This window comes from Oryx dammah, unplaced genomic scaffold (assembly GCF_014754425.2).
Source record: "Oryx dammah isolate SB20612 unplaced genomic scaffold, SCBI_Odam_1.1 HiC_scaffold_21, whole genome shotgun sequence".
Taxonomy (NCBI): Eukaryota; Metazoa; Chordata; class Mammalia; order Artiodactyla; family Bovidae; genus Oryx; species Oryx dammah.
In genome coordinates this window covers 17195437-17211231 of record NW_024070205.1, presented here as the reverse complement: position 1 = coordinate 17211231, position 15795 = coordinate 17195437, and the positions used below count along the sequence as shown (strand labels likewise).

Here is a 15795-nt window from a genome sequence, read left to right as displayed (position 1 = left end):
TAACACAGCAGCTCAGTGTAATTTCACAGCAGTGCTGACCCACAGGTAGCACAGATGACCCACTGTCCATTTTCCACATTAAAACGTATGGAAGTCAGATAAACTTCCCAGTCACACAGTTGGTAAGAACAGCCAAGTTTCCCTACCGTCCATACGGCTCCAAAGTGGGATCTTTCCAGATGTGTTTGCGGGCAGAAGGAAAAGCAGAGCAAGGGAAGAGAGCAATTAAAGGGGAAAAGCATAGTATCTGGTAAAGGCAAATTCTAGAGAAGGAGAAGGATCAAGAAGAAGTAGAAGAACTTGACTTCCTAAGAGTCAAAAGTAGAGAAAGAGGGGCAGGGGTCAAAGGAGACAATCAGTTTAGGGAGGGACATATTTGAGATGCATCGATTTGAACAGCCTTGATATTCTTCTTAATTTGCGTGGGGGGGGGGAGTGAAAGCCCTGCAGGTGGTCTGCCTCCAAGCGCTAGATTTTGGAGATATGGTAGAAGCAAATCAGATAAAGTCACAATCTCACAGAACTCCAAGTTAGTCTAGTGTAACAGACACTAAGCAATCATTTAAAACAATTAATTCAGGGCCTTCCCTGGTGGTCCAGTGGTTAAGAGTCTGCCTGCCAATGCAGGGAACACGAGTTCGATCCCTGGTCCTGGAAAATTCCACATGCCTTGGAGCAACCAAGCCTGTGCGCTGCAATCACTGAAGCCCACACTCTAGAGACCAAATTCTCCAAGAGAAGCCACTGCAATGAGAAGCCAGGACACTGCAACGAAGAGGAGGCCCCGCTCAGAGCAACAGAGACCCAGGGTAGCCAAAAATAAGTAAGTAAATAAATAACAAAATAATCAATTGAATAATTACAAGTGTAGTGTGTGCTGAAGTGGGAATGCCGATGAGAGTAGAAAGAGTTTAGAACGGCTACTTTGGAAAAAAGAGTAGGAATCTGGTAGGAAATAGGCAAACCACTGTGAAGACATAGATCTAATTTCCTGGAGAAGGTTATGATGCACCAGGAAAGGAGTAAGACCTTTTAGTTTGGGGGTGTGCCCATCATTCAAGGACAGGAGCATCAGCTCCAGGCTGGAACCTAGAGAGCAGAAAGGAACCAGCCGTTGGGACACTTAAAAAGGAAGAGGCTAAGCAGAAGGTTAAAAAGACAAAACACTTTTTTGAAGTTAGAGGGGGAATTTTTAAAATAACTCCTCAGTTCAGTTCAGTTCAGTTCAGTCGCTCTGCCATGTCTGACTCTTTGCGACCGCGTGGACTGCAGCACGCCAGGCTTCCCTGTCATCATCAACACTGAGTTTACCTAGACTCATGTCCATCGAGTCAGTGATGCCATCCAACCATCTCATACTCTGTCATCCTCTTCTCCTCTTGCCTTCAATCTTTCCCAGCCTCAAGGTCTTTTCCAATAAGTCAGTTCTTCACATCAGGTGGCCAAAGTATTAAGAGTTTCAGCTTCAGCATCAGTCTTTCCAGTGAATATTCAGGACTGATTTCCTTTAGGATGGACTGTTTAGATCTCCTTGCTGTCCAAGGGACTCTCAAGAGTCTTCTCCAACACCACAGTTCAAAAGCATCAATTCTTCAGCACTCAGCTTTCTTTATAGTCCAACTTTCACATCCATACATGACTACTGGAAAAACCATAGCTTTGACTAGATGGATCTTTGTTGGCAAAGTAATGTCTCTGCTTTTGAATATGCTGTCTAGATTTGTCATAGCTTTTCTTCCAAGGAGCAAGCATCTTTTAATTTCATGGCTGCAGTCACCATCTGCAGTGATTTTGGAGCCTCCAAAAATAAAGTCTGTCACTGTTTCCACTGTTTCCCCATCTATTTCCCATGAAGTGATGGGACCAGATGCCATGATATGAATTTTTCTGAATGATCATGATCATGATTTTCTGAATATTGAGTTTTAAGCCAACTTTTTCACTCTCCTCTTTCACTTTCATCAAGAGGCTCTTTAGTTCTTCTTCGCTTTCTGCCATAAGGGTGGTGTCATCTGCATATCTGAGGTTATTGATATTTCTCCCAGCAATCTTGATTCCAGCTTGTGCTTCTTCCAGCCCAGCGTTTCTCATGATGTACTCTGCATAGAAGTTAAATAAGCAGGGTGACAACATACAGCCTTGATGTACTCCTTTCCCTATTTGGAACCAGTCTGCTGTTCCATGTCCAGTTCTAACGGTTGCTTCCTGACCTGCATACAGATTTCTCAAGAGGAAGGTCAGGTGGTCTGGTATTCCCATCTCTTGAAGAATTTCCCACAGTTTATTGTGATCCACACAGTCAAAGGCTTTGGCATAGTCAATAAAGGAGAAGTAGATATTTTTCTGGAACTCTCTTGCTTTTTCCATGATCCAGTGGATGTTGGCAATTTGATCTCTGGTTCCTCTGCCTTTTCTAAAACCAGCTTGAATATCTGGAAGTTCACAGTTCACGTATTGCTGAAGCCTGGCTTGGAGAATTTTGAGCATTACTTTACTAGCGTGTGAGATGAGTGCAATTGTGCGGTAGTTTGAGCATTCTTTGGCATTGCCTTTCTTTGGGATTGGGATGAAAAGTGACCTTTTCCAGTCCTGTGGCCACTGCTGAGTTTTCCAAATTTGCTGGCATATTGAGTGCAGCACTTTCACAGCATCATCTTTTAGGATTTGAAATAGTTCAACTGGAATTCCATCACCTCCACTAGCTTTGTTCATAGTGATGTTTCCTAAGGCCCGCTTGTCTTCACATTCCAGGATGTCTGGCTCTAAGTGAGTGATCACACCATCGTGATTATTTGGGTCGTAAAGATCTTTTTTGTATAGTTCTTCTGTGTATTCTTGCCACCTCTTAATATCTTCTGCTTCTGTTAGGTCCATACCATTTCTGTCCTTTATTGTGTCCATCTTTGCATGAAATGTTCCCTTGGTATCTCTAATTTTCTTGAAGAGATCTCTAGTCTTTCCCATTCTGTCATTTTCCTCTATTTCTATGCACTCAACACTGAGGAAGGCTTTCTTATCTCTCCTTGCTATTCTTTGGAACTCTGCATTCAAATGGGTATATCCTTCCTTTTCTCCTTTGCCTTTCACTTCTCTTCTTTTCACAGCTATTTATAAGGCCTCCTCAGACAACCATTTGCCTTTTTGCATTTCTTTTTCCCTGCCAATTTGTATTGAGCACGCATTTTGGGCCAGACACAGCACCAAATGCTTTGTGCACCTCATGGCATTTGCAGCTCCTAGCAAATCAACAGCATAGGTCCTGAGAGTTTCTTCATTTCACAGCAGAGAAAGATGAAGCTTAGGGAAGTTAAATAACTTGCTGAAGGTCTCATGGTTAGCAAGTGGCAAGGAGGCCAAACTGCAGAGCCAGCATTCTTCTGTGGCTGGTGGTCCAGTCCCCAGCCCTGCATGATGGTCTCAAGGGATGCCTGCCTGCACCAGTGATGACTAGAGGAGAGCCACCGCAGTGCAAGCCAAGAAGGTCTGGAGAACATGGTGGTGACGACATTTCCAGGAGTGAAGACAACAGAGGAGGTGGAGAGAAGATGAAGAAAGTCACCAAGGGAGGCGGAAGGGTATGAGAGATGAGAACAACACAGAGAGAGGGATGTGCTTTGGCAGGAGAATCCAATGGAGTTACAGCAGCTCAGACTCTGTGGGGAGGGGGGTTTGGAGTAAAATGCATGGTGGGCTCATACTCAGATTGTCAGGCAGCCCAGTGAGTCCGCCCATCACACCTAGGGTGAGAGCACTGCAGTCTCAGCTAGAGCACCAGTTCGGGTCACAGGCAGGCTGCTGGTAATCAGCACATTCAACCTGACCGAGCCTCAGCACCCTGGTCTGTAAGTGAGGGTGGTGGATCTGATGAATTCTCCCAGGTAGGGTTAATGCTCCACCCTGGGCTTCCACCACAATCACCAGCCTGCATCACACACAGCTCTCCGTCGATGGCTTTCCATCCTCCTCCTCCTCACCATCACACATCGAGAACTTACCCCAGGCCAAGTTCTATGGTGTCCAGGCCAGTTATCAACTCACATAACCTCTGCACCAAGCCTGTTACTAAGCCAGAGGCTCTCGGGTCAGACAGCCTGGGTTCGAATCCTGTGAGACCTTGGAAAAACACCTTAACATCTTGAAGCCCAGGTCTTCTCATCTTGGAGAGTTTAAGTGAAATGACTGTGGTCATTTGGCCCGTGACGGGTGGAAGGTGGATTTACACACACATCTACATGACGTCAGAGCCCACTCTGCCTGTTGTTCTCTCGTGACCATTGGTGGGTCCCACTTTATGACTTCCTCCAAAGGTGGGATGAACAATAACCCCAAATTGGACAGTATGATGAAAGAACGCTCCACCAGGGCAAAGGCACCATTTGGCCACAGAGCTGGGGATTCTCCAGCAAGACAACATCTGCCACCAGCTCCTCTATGTTGTCTACAGAGGCTACCAGGTACCAGCCATAACCTGAATCAGGCTGAACTCCGATATCCGCCCTAAGTGTCCCTCCCAGGATGCAGGGGTGCCTCACACAGCAGACAGGCACACTCCCGCACCCCGGCCCCAGGACACGATCACACAGCACAGCTGAGTGACCTTGTCGAGTGCATCCTTCCAGGTGACCTTGATCCAAAATGTGTTTGCCTGCATTTCAGAGGCTTCAGAGAGCATGGGAGGGGAACCAAAGCAAAATATGGTACTTAAAATTGCCTGGCATTCTGAGGGAGGAGCTCAACGAGAGATGGGGGAGGAAGGGAGAAAGGCCTGGGAGGGTCTGGACCTGAACAGCAGTACTGTAGCAAAGATGTCCCGAAAAGTGTCTTTGAAAGAGGCCTGCACCCACCCTGGGGATCGCAGCCCTCCTCCTTTCCTTCCCCTCCCCTCTCAGCTCAGCCTATCGGCACCCCCCTCCCCACCCTTTTACATTCCCAGGGCCGCCTCTGAGCAAGGTAGGGAGGAGGGTCACCGTGCAAAGAGAAGTTTCATCCCCAAAAAAGGACCCTGAGATGCAGGTGGAAGCCTCCCACCCCCATGACTGCAGAAGCCCCTCTCCTTCCCTGCTGTGTACAGACCGCTTGACCCCGGCCTGGCCCACCTTTCCTGATCTCATGACCTAGCTAAGGAAGCTTATGGGACTACAGCAGGGTTTCTTCTTCCCATCTACATGCTTTCCTCTCCCTTCTATCACCTCCCACCTCCTCCCAGCAAGTCTTTAGTCTGGTCCTCTCCCTGATTCCTCAGCATCTTTCCCTGCCTTTTCCCCTTCTATTCTGTCTTCCATCCCTTTTTGATCCTCCTTCCATCTTTCCCCTTCTCTCTACCAGGACCCTCTCCTTTCCTTCTGCTTGTCCATAAACTGCAGTTGGTTAAAATGCAAGATGCCGCTTCATCCCTGAAAGGCTCACAGCCTCCACTGGGTTCTGAGAGTGACCTGCTTTATTAGCTGTGCTTCCTCTGCCCTCCCCCCACTCCCACCCTAGCCATGTACATCCACCCCTCCTTACCTACCCCTCTCTGGGGCCTCCCAGACCCATTTCCCTCCCCAGGACCCAGAGAAATAGAGTCCCCCTTCACCACCCCCACAGATTCCAGGCAGCCAGAAAGAGTGACTTCTGAGTCCTGAAGCCATTCAGCCTGGGACTGTGTTCTGGCTTGACACACACTAGTTAAGTGTGACCTTGAGTAAGATACTAGACTCTCTGAGGCTCAGTTCTCTCCTCCGTGAAATGGAGATGCTAATAGTACCTACCCCGCGAAACTGTTAATACATACAAAGAGCATGCAGAGTCTGACACCAAGACAGTGATTGCTCCATACATGCTTGTGACCATTATTCCTGTACTTTGCTGGTTTAAGGACTCATCAGACAGAACATAACATGCCTGATGTATTCTCACGGCTGATTCACATTGTTGCGTGGCAAAAACCAATACAACATTGTAAAGTGATTATCCTCCAATTACAAAAAAAAAAATGCCTAACATGGAAAAACGACCCTGGTAACTTAAAGATGATGGGTAAGAAACAGTTCAGGAAAATGAGAGAGAAACAGGAGGATCCGCCTTTTTCCTTTTTCATTTTATACTGGGTTTTCTCTGTACAACCCTCTAAGAAGTCAAGGCTCTAAAGACATCAGACACATTTGAAATTAGTGTCTATCAAGTCATAGAAAAGGAAAGGCTGGTGACCAGAATTCCTGGAACACGGGACAGAATTTTGACGTCCTCCCGAGCTTGCACAGCCTCTCCAAGAACACACCCGTGGCCGCACACACTGCCTGCTGCCGGCACCCTCCCTCTAGTTCTTTGATGCAGGGTGCTTACATAAGAAAAGAAACTGGGTCACTATGAATGATCAGTGCAGCTGGTGCGGCGGGGAGGGGGGCTTAGGTAACAGTTCAAGGTCCAGGAGTCCTGATTTAGCTGGCAGTGGGGGTGGGCTGCAGCCTAACTCAGTCCCCAGGCTTGGAAAAATACAAGATCACAAGAATGATTTTTTTTTTAGCTTTCTGTTGGCTGGAGTGTAGTAGTCTCAAAGACCAGAGTCCTCTTGCATCCCTGACCAATTGGAAAAAATAAGCTCGCGCATGGGTCCAAGGTCAGACAGGAGAGGAGAGGAATATACATTTATAAAATCTAGGATACATACACTAATGGCAAATCAAAACCTCTTTGATTCAGAGCCCAGCTTACTAATTTGAAATTTGTGATGAGAATAGCACCAGGATCAAAGCCTTCCTTTTATGTTATCTACAGAATGAAGGTTTTAAAGCAAATAACTTTGGCTAAGAAGATTTAGGTAGGAAGATTATTTAGAGAACAAACTATTTCCAGTTCTTGACATTTATTGGCAAGCAATTAGTATGCTAATTGTACTTCAGTCTTGTGATTAACGTAATTTTCTTCAATGATCGTCACTTTGTTAGTATATATATAGGAAGATGATAGATTATGAAGTAGCAGGATTTAGTTGCTAGAGTCTTTGAGTCAGGAAGGACATGGGAGATACTACTACGATCCAGCCCTACACTGAACACTAGGAAATGGTGAGGCCCTGGGTCCCGCAGTTTCTTATTCCTAGGATGTGGTCACTGAAGAGAAAGGAGAGCCTGGGTCTTAAAACTTCTAGTCCAATGTTCCTTCTTATTTTGTCAAGCAGAAACTGAGTCAAGTAACAGAACATGATAGAACCTGTATCTGCAACTATTATAAGAAATTAGCAAGGAATATTTTTTATTAAATATGTGAAAAAGGAGATGTGCCCCAAATAAAGTGAACGTTTAGCATCCACAAATAACTGTAAAGACAAGAGAAATATTGTCAAATCCCATGTACACAGTCCACAGCTTAAAAGATTTCCAAAATTAAGTGTTTGGGAATGCTTGTCTAGGTGGTTTGATATAACAATACTGCAAAGACTCTCAAAGAGGAAACAGAGCAGATTCACCTACTGGGCTTTTAAAAACTACCTCCCACTAAAGATGTGGCACATATATACACTAAATACTACTCAGCCATAAAAAAGAACAAAATAATGCCATTTGCAGGAACGTGGATGGGCCTAAAGGTTGTCATACTGAGTGAAGTAAGTCAAAGACAAATCACATAATATCAGTTATACATGAAATCTTTAGAAAGGATACAAATGAACGTATTTACAAAACAGAGAGAGTCACAGAAGTAGGAAACAAACAAATGGTTACCAGGGGCTAAGGCGGGGAGGGATAAATTTCGAGATTGAGATTGACACACATGTTACTATACATAAAAGAGATAATTAATAAGGACCCACTGTGTGGTACAGGGAAATCCACTCAATACTCTGTAATAGTCTATACGGAAAAAGGATCTAAAAAAAGGATAGATATATGCATACGTATTACTGATTCACTTTACTGTATGCCAGAAACTAACACAATATTGTAAGTCAATTATACTCCAATAAAATTAAAAATGAAATCAATACTTTTGTTAATAAATGTTATTTAAATTTAAAAAAGAAAAAACTACATCTCCAGGCAGATTCTCTCACATACATTGAGAGGAAATTGGGACGCTATGAGGAAAAGATGTCAAAACCTCATGTGGCGAGTGGAGGGAGGTATTATGAAATCTAAATAAGCCCACTGGTGATACTAACGTGACCCACATCCTACCCACCGAGTTCAACCTCAAGCTGCCTATGGGATCAAGGAGCTTACACAATCTCTAGCATATAGGAGTCATAAAATGCATTTGTTCTCAGTGAATTTAATGTTGGGTTATAACAAAAATAATAATAGTTATCCTTCATGGAGCCCCACTATGCACCAGTCATCACGCATAGCATTTCACAATCACATTTAATTCTCGCCATAACTCTACAAGGTAAGTCTAAGCATTCCCCTTTCACAGATGAAGAAAGCGAGGTTTATAGAGGTTACATAATTTACCAAAGGTCACAGCTGGTAAGCAACAGAATGAGTGTCCAATCGCTTTCATTCAAACCTTTTCCAGTGAGCTTTTAATAGCTGCCTTATATATTCTTGGCACTTCTTCTCTAAAGGCTAAATGCACCCATACTCCTGGGTGGGTGAAAGTAAAAATTATAGCAATGTAGAGAGGGTGGCAGGCTTCCCTGGTGGCTCAGCAGTAAGGAACCCACCTGCCAATGCAGGAGACATGGGTTCGATCCCCCGTGTCTGGGAAGATCCCCTGAAGAAGGAAAAGGTGACTCACTCCAGTATTCTTGCCTAGGAAATCCCGTGTACAGAGGAGCTTGGTGGGCTACAGTCCATGGGGTTGCAAAAGAGTCGGACACAGTTTAATGACTCAACAACAACAACAGAGAGGGTAGTAAGGAGGAAGAGAAGTTTCTTTTCCATCCATCTCTAGATCGAGTATCTCTTTCTAACCTTTATCCTCACTTTATCCAGAAAGCACACCTGCTGTATTTATTTATTGTGAATATCCTCTACCATGTCTGCTATATATGAGGACTCTGCAACACATGGACGCTGCCCCATTAAATGGATGTGTTGCCTAAGAATCTTGGAGAACTGAAGTCCAGTCTTAGTGTTTCTCTTGGAAAGCACTAGCCACCTGCCCCACCAAGATGCTCCAGGTTCCTAGTTTTCCCTACTTGTATTTGAGAGCAGTGTTGCCCAAGCTTCAATGCACGTCAACATTACCAGGGGGCTAGAGAAAAAATGGGCTTCCCTGGTGGCACAGTGGTAAAGAATCCACCTGCCAGTGCAGGAGACGCAAGAGACGTGGGTTCCATCTCTGGGTTGGGAAGATCCCCTGAAGGAGGAAATGAAAACCCACTCCAGCATTCTTGCCTGGAGAATTCCATGGACAGGGGATCCTAGTGGGCTATAATCCCACCAAGTTGCAACGAGTTGGACATGACCGAGCACACATGTGTATAGAGAAAAAACAGATTATGGGCCCCTACTTGCAGAGATTCTGATTCGGTAGGTATGAGCCAGGACCCAAGAATTTGCCTTTCTCACAAGCTCCCATCAAATCATCCCCTGCTGATGCGGCCTTCCATGGATCCCACTTTGAATAACACTGTTCTAGAACCTTAGGGCATTGGAGAGGAATGAGGGGAGGCCTGTGTGACAAGTGAAAATCTGATTATTAAACTGTACATTCTAGAGCTAAAGGCCACTTGGACGAACAAGTATGGAATTTCGTGAGCTGATAATTTTAGTGTCTGCTTGTTTGGGGTTTTCTGCTTGGGTGCCATGTGACCAGGTCACATCATTATTTTTCTGTTTCTCAATCATTATTCCAAAGGGCTAATTTTTTCATTAAACTAAAAGCTTCTTTACTGATCTCCTTTGCTCAGAGATGAATACTAACTCTGCAAATGTAAAAGAGCTTTCAATTATATTATTCCATGAAACTATCTTTCCCTAGGCCTGGTGGGGACAGGTCAGTCTGGACCCTTCATGCTCCGCAAACAATGAAACAAAGACAAGGGCCAAATGGAGACCCAGGATGGGGAGCTCTGTCATCCAGGTGGGGGATCAGGCTGAAAGAAGTGAGAGGAAGGGGAAAGGAACGCGGCCTCCACCTTCGTCTTAAAACTAGAATGAATTTCAACTTTTATGTCAAAAAAAAAAAAAAAAGGAGGGAGGGACAGAGGGAAGGAGAGAGAATCAATTCAGAGTTAAGGACTGAATGTCCTACTAAAAGCCTGACAAATAACAAGCATATGTCTGAACCTCATGAGGAAAAAAAGCAGGAAACACACAATTCTGTACTCTCCAGCAACCTGTCAGAGAAGGTTTCCCACAAGCGGGGAGGCTTCATTCTCCCAGGTCTGATCTGCAGAGGTGGGCGCACGCACACACCCCCAGGGACAGACTACGTGCACACTCACAGGCACCAAGTCTAATTGTCACTGGTTGAACAGGAAAAAGATGCCAAATTAACGCACATTAGAAATCCCTCTCTATCTAATGAAGCCATCAGCAGTTTCAATTTCATTTTTCATTTGTTAGTTAAAAAGAAAAAGAGCACTTAGCAAATAGTTATCTCCTAGACCGCCACGGGCTCTTCTTCAGCTCTGTACTACATTTGTAAGCAAATGTATTTGGAAATAAAACTGCTTCAGGTATTTCCGTCCCAGCTTTTTTTATTCTACGGTTTAAGATTTATAAAGTTGTTTTCTTTTTTGCCTGAGATTTCAACCCATGAGGTGCCTCCCTGTCCAGTGGGATCCTGCCAAGGAGAGAAGGCTTCGTGACACAGGTGCCCTCGCCTCTCATCTGCTTGCTCAAGCCATTTCACCTCTAAAGCATTTTTATATAACCCTGCAGGCAGTGCTGACTCAAACCACCTGCCGTAGGTGACGAGTGATTGCCAATCCTGGTGGTTGCTATAGACAGCCTCCTAGAACAACAGGGCAGAACTCAATCCAGCCCTCTTGAGTCCAGATCCTTCACTGTAGAGATGAGGAAACAGATTTTCCAAGAGAATGAAGGATTCCATCAAGGCCATCCAGCTATTTAGCAGTAGAGCTGGGTCAAAATTGAGAGGTCTGACTACCAGTTAGTGTGAGCAGAAACATGCTCCACAATTAAATGGAACAAATCTCTAAACCAGGGGTCCCCAATCTCTGGGATCTAATGCCTGATGATCTGAGGTGGAGCTGATATAATAACAATAGAAATAAAATGCACAGTAAATGCACTGTACTTGAATCATCCCCAAAACAACCCCTCCATCCATCCCTCCACTCCGGTCTATGGAAAAATTGTCTTCCATGAAACCAGTCCCTGGTGCCAAAAAGGTTGGGGACCGCTGTTCTAAATCAAAAGCAGCCCTTCTGCTCTGGATTGGTAAGGACCTCTAACATAGAACAGGTAGCTTTTAAGAGGAACACTGGATGCCAAGATCCTATGTGAAATCTTGAACTCCACCGCCCCCCCCACCCACCCAAGTCTCAGCACACTGCCTATATCTTTATTGTCTGTAGGCATGTCTTTTTTCTCAGAAGGCTGCATTCTCCACCAGGGAAGGACAGTCCGGTTCATCTTGCAGCCCCCTGACCTTCAGCAACTTAGCACAGATTTTGTCCATAAAGAGGACTCGGTTCACCTTTTGGAGAGAATGAAAACATCCAGGCAGGGCAAGATGGCAGGGATGCTCTGTCGACTGAGAATGGGAACAAGAACAATTATCTGAGTTTTCTGAAATAGAATATTCAGGGAGGACAGCTGCCTGGAGAATTACCAGCCAGTGTGTTCTAGACCAACACAAATGTTCCTGGAGCCCAGTCATTCAGTCATTCTCTTTTCTTTTTAGGACATTTTGTTGTTTAAATTTCTGTACACCTCTGATCAACTGCTGTCCGTCCTAAGAGACCAGCACACATGTAATCCCTTTGGAAAAGCTTAATCAGGCCTAATTGAGTCATAATACTAACTCAAATTAATTAGACTTTTAGAAAGTTGCACTCTTGGAGGTAGGCTGGGCTCTGACTCTGCCACAGATTCACGGGGAGTAAGTGTTCAAGTTTTAAAACCTTAAAATTCTGCCAGAGGCCCCTAAATGAAAGTCCCTTGCTTCTCAAAGACATTCATTCTGTAGTTCTGTACATTTTATTTCCGTAGTTAAAAAAAAAAAAAAAAAAAACGAACATCAGATTCTAAGAAGGATCACAGAACTTCAAAGTTCAAAAAGCCTATTTCTGTACCTTTTTTTTTTTTTTACACAAAGAGGCAATCTGGTGTCAGCTTGTAACCCCTTAGTGAAATCTCCCTCTCAGAAAATTGTTATTTCATTCCTGGAAACCCAAAGTATCTGTGAAAGGAGCAGAACCAAGTGTCTTTAGCTCTAAAAGTCATTGAATCAAACAAATACAATTAAACCTCTCAATCTCCAAGTCTCACTACTAAAGCAATCCAAATATACCCTAAGCATCCATACACTAGCTTTAGTACCATAAACTCTGTCTGTAAAGGCTTCTCATTAATCATTGGCAGCAAAATTTGCAGTCTTATTCTCAAGGCACATTTATTTCTCATTTGAGAAAAATTCTTTTAAAATTCCATTCTTAAAAAAAAAATTCCACCATAGTCTCACAAAACACCTTTGCAAAGAGAATCCCAAAATCATCTAAAGGTGACCTCTCGTGAAGATTCTCACAGCCAGGTGACAGGTGGCACACAGGTATTTCCATCCCCATTTAAGAATGAGGAAACAGCCTCAGGGACTTAAACTGAGTCAGTCATGAGGCTGAAATAGAAACCAAACTTCAAGATGACCTTGAATCAAATCCAGCCAGAAAAGAAAGCATAAATTGATAGTGACACTTGTTTAGCCGCCTAATGTGACTCCAGAAAATAAGTCAGAATTGCCCCATAAAAAAAACGACCATTACTGTCAAATCCTAAGTATTATCACGCATACGCCATCGCCTTGGCATGTTCACCACAGAAGTTTGCTGTTTGGGGTTACAGCCACATGTTATACTTGCTGTATTTCCTCTGCTTTATTTTCCTTCCTAACTGTAATCCATAGAACACTAAAATGACTATTTGTCTCACAAAATTCCTCACTACAATATGTGCTTATTCTTAAAGTTTGCATTTCACTTTAAAAACTATTCAAAACCATTTGTTAATTAGTATTAGGACCAAGGATATGGTTAGAAGGAACCGCTCCTCTAGATGAAAGCGAAGTCACTTTTAAAGACATTTTCTAAAGACTGAGCAACCCCATCAAGGCCATCAACAATCTGGTAGCCAAGCTGGGTCAGCATCCGGAAAACAAGTATATACCAGCCAATGCCCTTCACTTTGTGGTGCAAAATCGTGTTCGACGCTCCATGCCGAAAGCTTCCCTCTTGCTCCCAGATCAATCAGGATTCCTAATACCAACAAGACGAATTTACGGGGAGCACAGAATGCCTGTGTAAAACCTTCTTTTCTGCTCAAAAGACCCTTCCGTCTTCTTTACCTCTGCTTTCCCACTTCCCTGTTTTTCATGCCACTAGGACGTGAAGCCCAATGAACTTGGACTTGCTTAAGATGAGAAAAAAAGCAAGAGCTGAAAAGTCTGGCTGCCATCAAAATGCCCTTCCTTCATGGCAAAATGCACAACTCTTTCTGTCTTTGTGGCAAACAGAAGGCATATGAGATGAGGCAACGGGGCAAGAGAAGAGGAAAGATACCAGAAGTGTGTACTAATAAAACTTATGGACAAGTTGAGGGTATAATACAGCTGGGGTAGTAAACCCCCCAAATAAGGAGGGATAAGAAAACTCAAAATTCTGCCAACCCAAGTCAATAACAAAATGCACAAAATATTCTTTTGACTGATGAGTAACCCCAGGCTCTCCAGAGACTTGGGGGGAGGCCATTTAATTTTATAAAGCAAGATCTGCATGGAATCTAGACTTTTATTCCCAATGAACCCATCACTCCAACTCTCTAAGTCAAATTCTTTCTTGCTAAAGTCACTGAGACATGAAGGCTTCTTGGGACCAAATTTTCAGCTCAGAAAACAGAAAATAAGGGCCCTCTTCCCAGAGCATTTAAATCATGTTTTCTTGTCTATACTCAGGCTCTCTGAGGGTGGAGGCTGGAGCTGTCTGGCACACCAGGCACAGTACCTGGATCATGGTGGGTTCATCTTTTACAAAATGAATGATTTGTCGAGACATGATGAAGCCTGAATTTTACTTACACTTATGGGAGAGAAGCACATCAAAGGAATCTGCCCACCTTGTAGCTTCTTCTGTGGATAGTCTCCTAGGAAATAAGAAACATCTGTCTTGAATCTTTCTGCAGTGACCTCCTCTCCCGCAGCCACCATTGAGATTTGCTCATGAGAACAAATCAAAAAACGATGGAGGGCAAATGAAGACCACGTTTGGACCTCTGCAGTCCTGTGGCTAGAAGTGTACACATTCTTAAGTAGCTGATAGAAAAATCTCAGAATTGGGATTCCGTAAGTTTAATAAGTTGGCTTTCAGTCTAAAAAGCAAAACTAAGAAAGTACGTCCTCTAAAGATGCCACTGTAGGGGAATTCCCTGGCAACCCAGCGGTTAGGACTCAGTATTCTCATTCCCAAGAGCCCAGGTTCAATCCCTGGCAGGGAAACTAAGATCCCATAAGCTGCACAGGGCAGCCAAAATAAATTAAAAGCAAAATTTAAAAAATAAGAAAACAGATGTCATTGTAAACCAACTATGAAAGTTAAAGTGTTAGTTGCTCAGTCTTGTCTGACTGTTTGTGACCCCCCGCCACAATCCTGTCCATAGAATTCTTCAGGCAAGCATGCTGGAGTGGGCTGCCATTTCCTTCTCCAGGGGATCATAATGGCCTAGAGATCAAAACTTGCATTGCAGGTGGATTCTTTATCATCTGAGCCACCAAGCCAACTATACCTCTCCTTAATAAATTAGTTAATTAACATATCACAATCACAAAGAAAAGAAGCTGGACTTGGAAACAAAAAAAGTGAGGCTGAGTTCCTGACTCCCTCTCTTACTGTCAGCTTTGTTTCCTCGCCTCTTTAATGGGGATAATGGCACCCATCACAGAGCCCATGAGGGTTAAATGAGGTACCGTCTGTGACATCATTTAAGACAGTGCCTGCACAGAGAATAGGCACTGAAATCAGATCATCTCAACCTAAGCAGATTTTTAAGAGCAGATTTGAGTGTTTCCAAACTGAGAAGCTCAGGTTGACAATTAAGTAGAACAAAGAAGTATTCTTCACTGCAGCTTTATAAGAGTGGTGCTTAATATGGCTTTCTTAGGAGAAAAAGGAGGGTCCCTATTCTGAATTTTGAAGCCATACGCTTTGAAAAGGAAAATAACATTCTTTCACTCGTGTTCAAAGATAGAAAAGAAGCCGCCAAGAGACTGGAAGTTACCGTCACTCGGCTCATCTCTTCAGCCATCTACCAGAGAAGAAGGGGTTGTATAGTCCCAGCGTGAGCATCCCACGGCCGACACTCCGGGGATGCAGTGTGGCCCTATTACTCACTTTAGAGCACGGTTGGGTTTGTCGGGAAGAATGGCTGTGAAATCGCTACAAGAGTCAGACTTGTGAGACAGGCATCCCAGTCGAGTCCTCATCCCTTTGTTCCTGCAACAAAACACAGGGGCAGAAAGATGGGGAACTGTCATGAAAATATTGTCAGCCCCCAAAAGGGAGCTGCTGTGGCAGAAGCCAGCCCTGCCCCACTCCCATCCTTCCCCAGGTGGCCCCTGAAGATTTCATGAGCGAGAGGAGAAACACCAAGAGGATCAAGGGCAATACTCACTCCCTATCTTGACGACCGGAAT

At 44.1% G+C, this 15795-nt stretch overlaps 1 protein-coding gene across 1 annotated transcript in view; it reads right to left on the bottom strand.

The window, feature by feature from the left end:
• Positions 1–15795, bottom strand: part of RGS8 (regulator of G protein signaling 8) — a 30273-nt gene that overhangs the window by 12105 nt on the left and 2373 nt on the right. The window contains exons 2-3 of the mRNA XM_040263845.1: positions 15494–15595; positions 14185–14249 (exon numbers count right to left, since the gene is read on the bottom strand). Of these exons, the coding sequence (XP_040119779.1) occupies positions 14185–14249; positions 15494–15595 (167 nt within the window). The remainder of the gene's footprint in view (positions 1–14184; positions 14250–15493; positions 15596–15795) is intronic.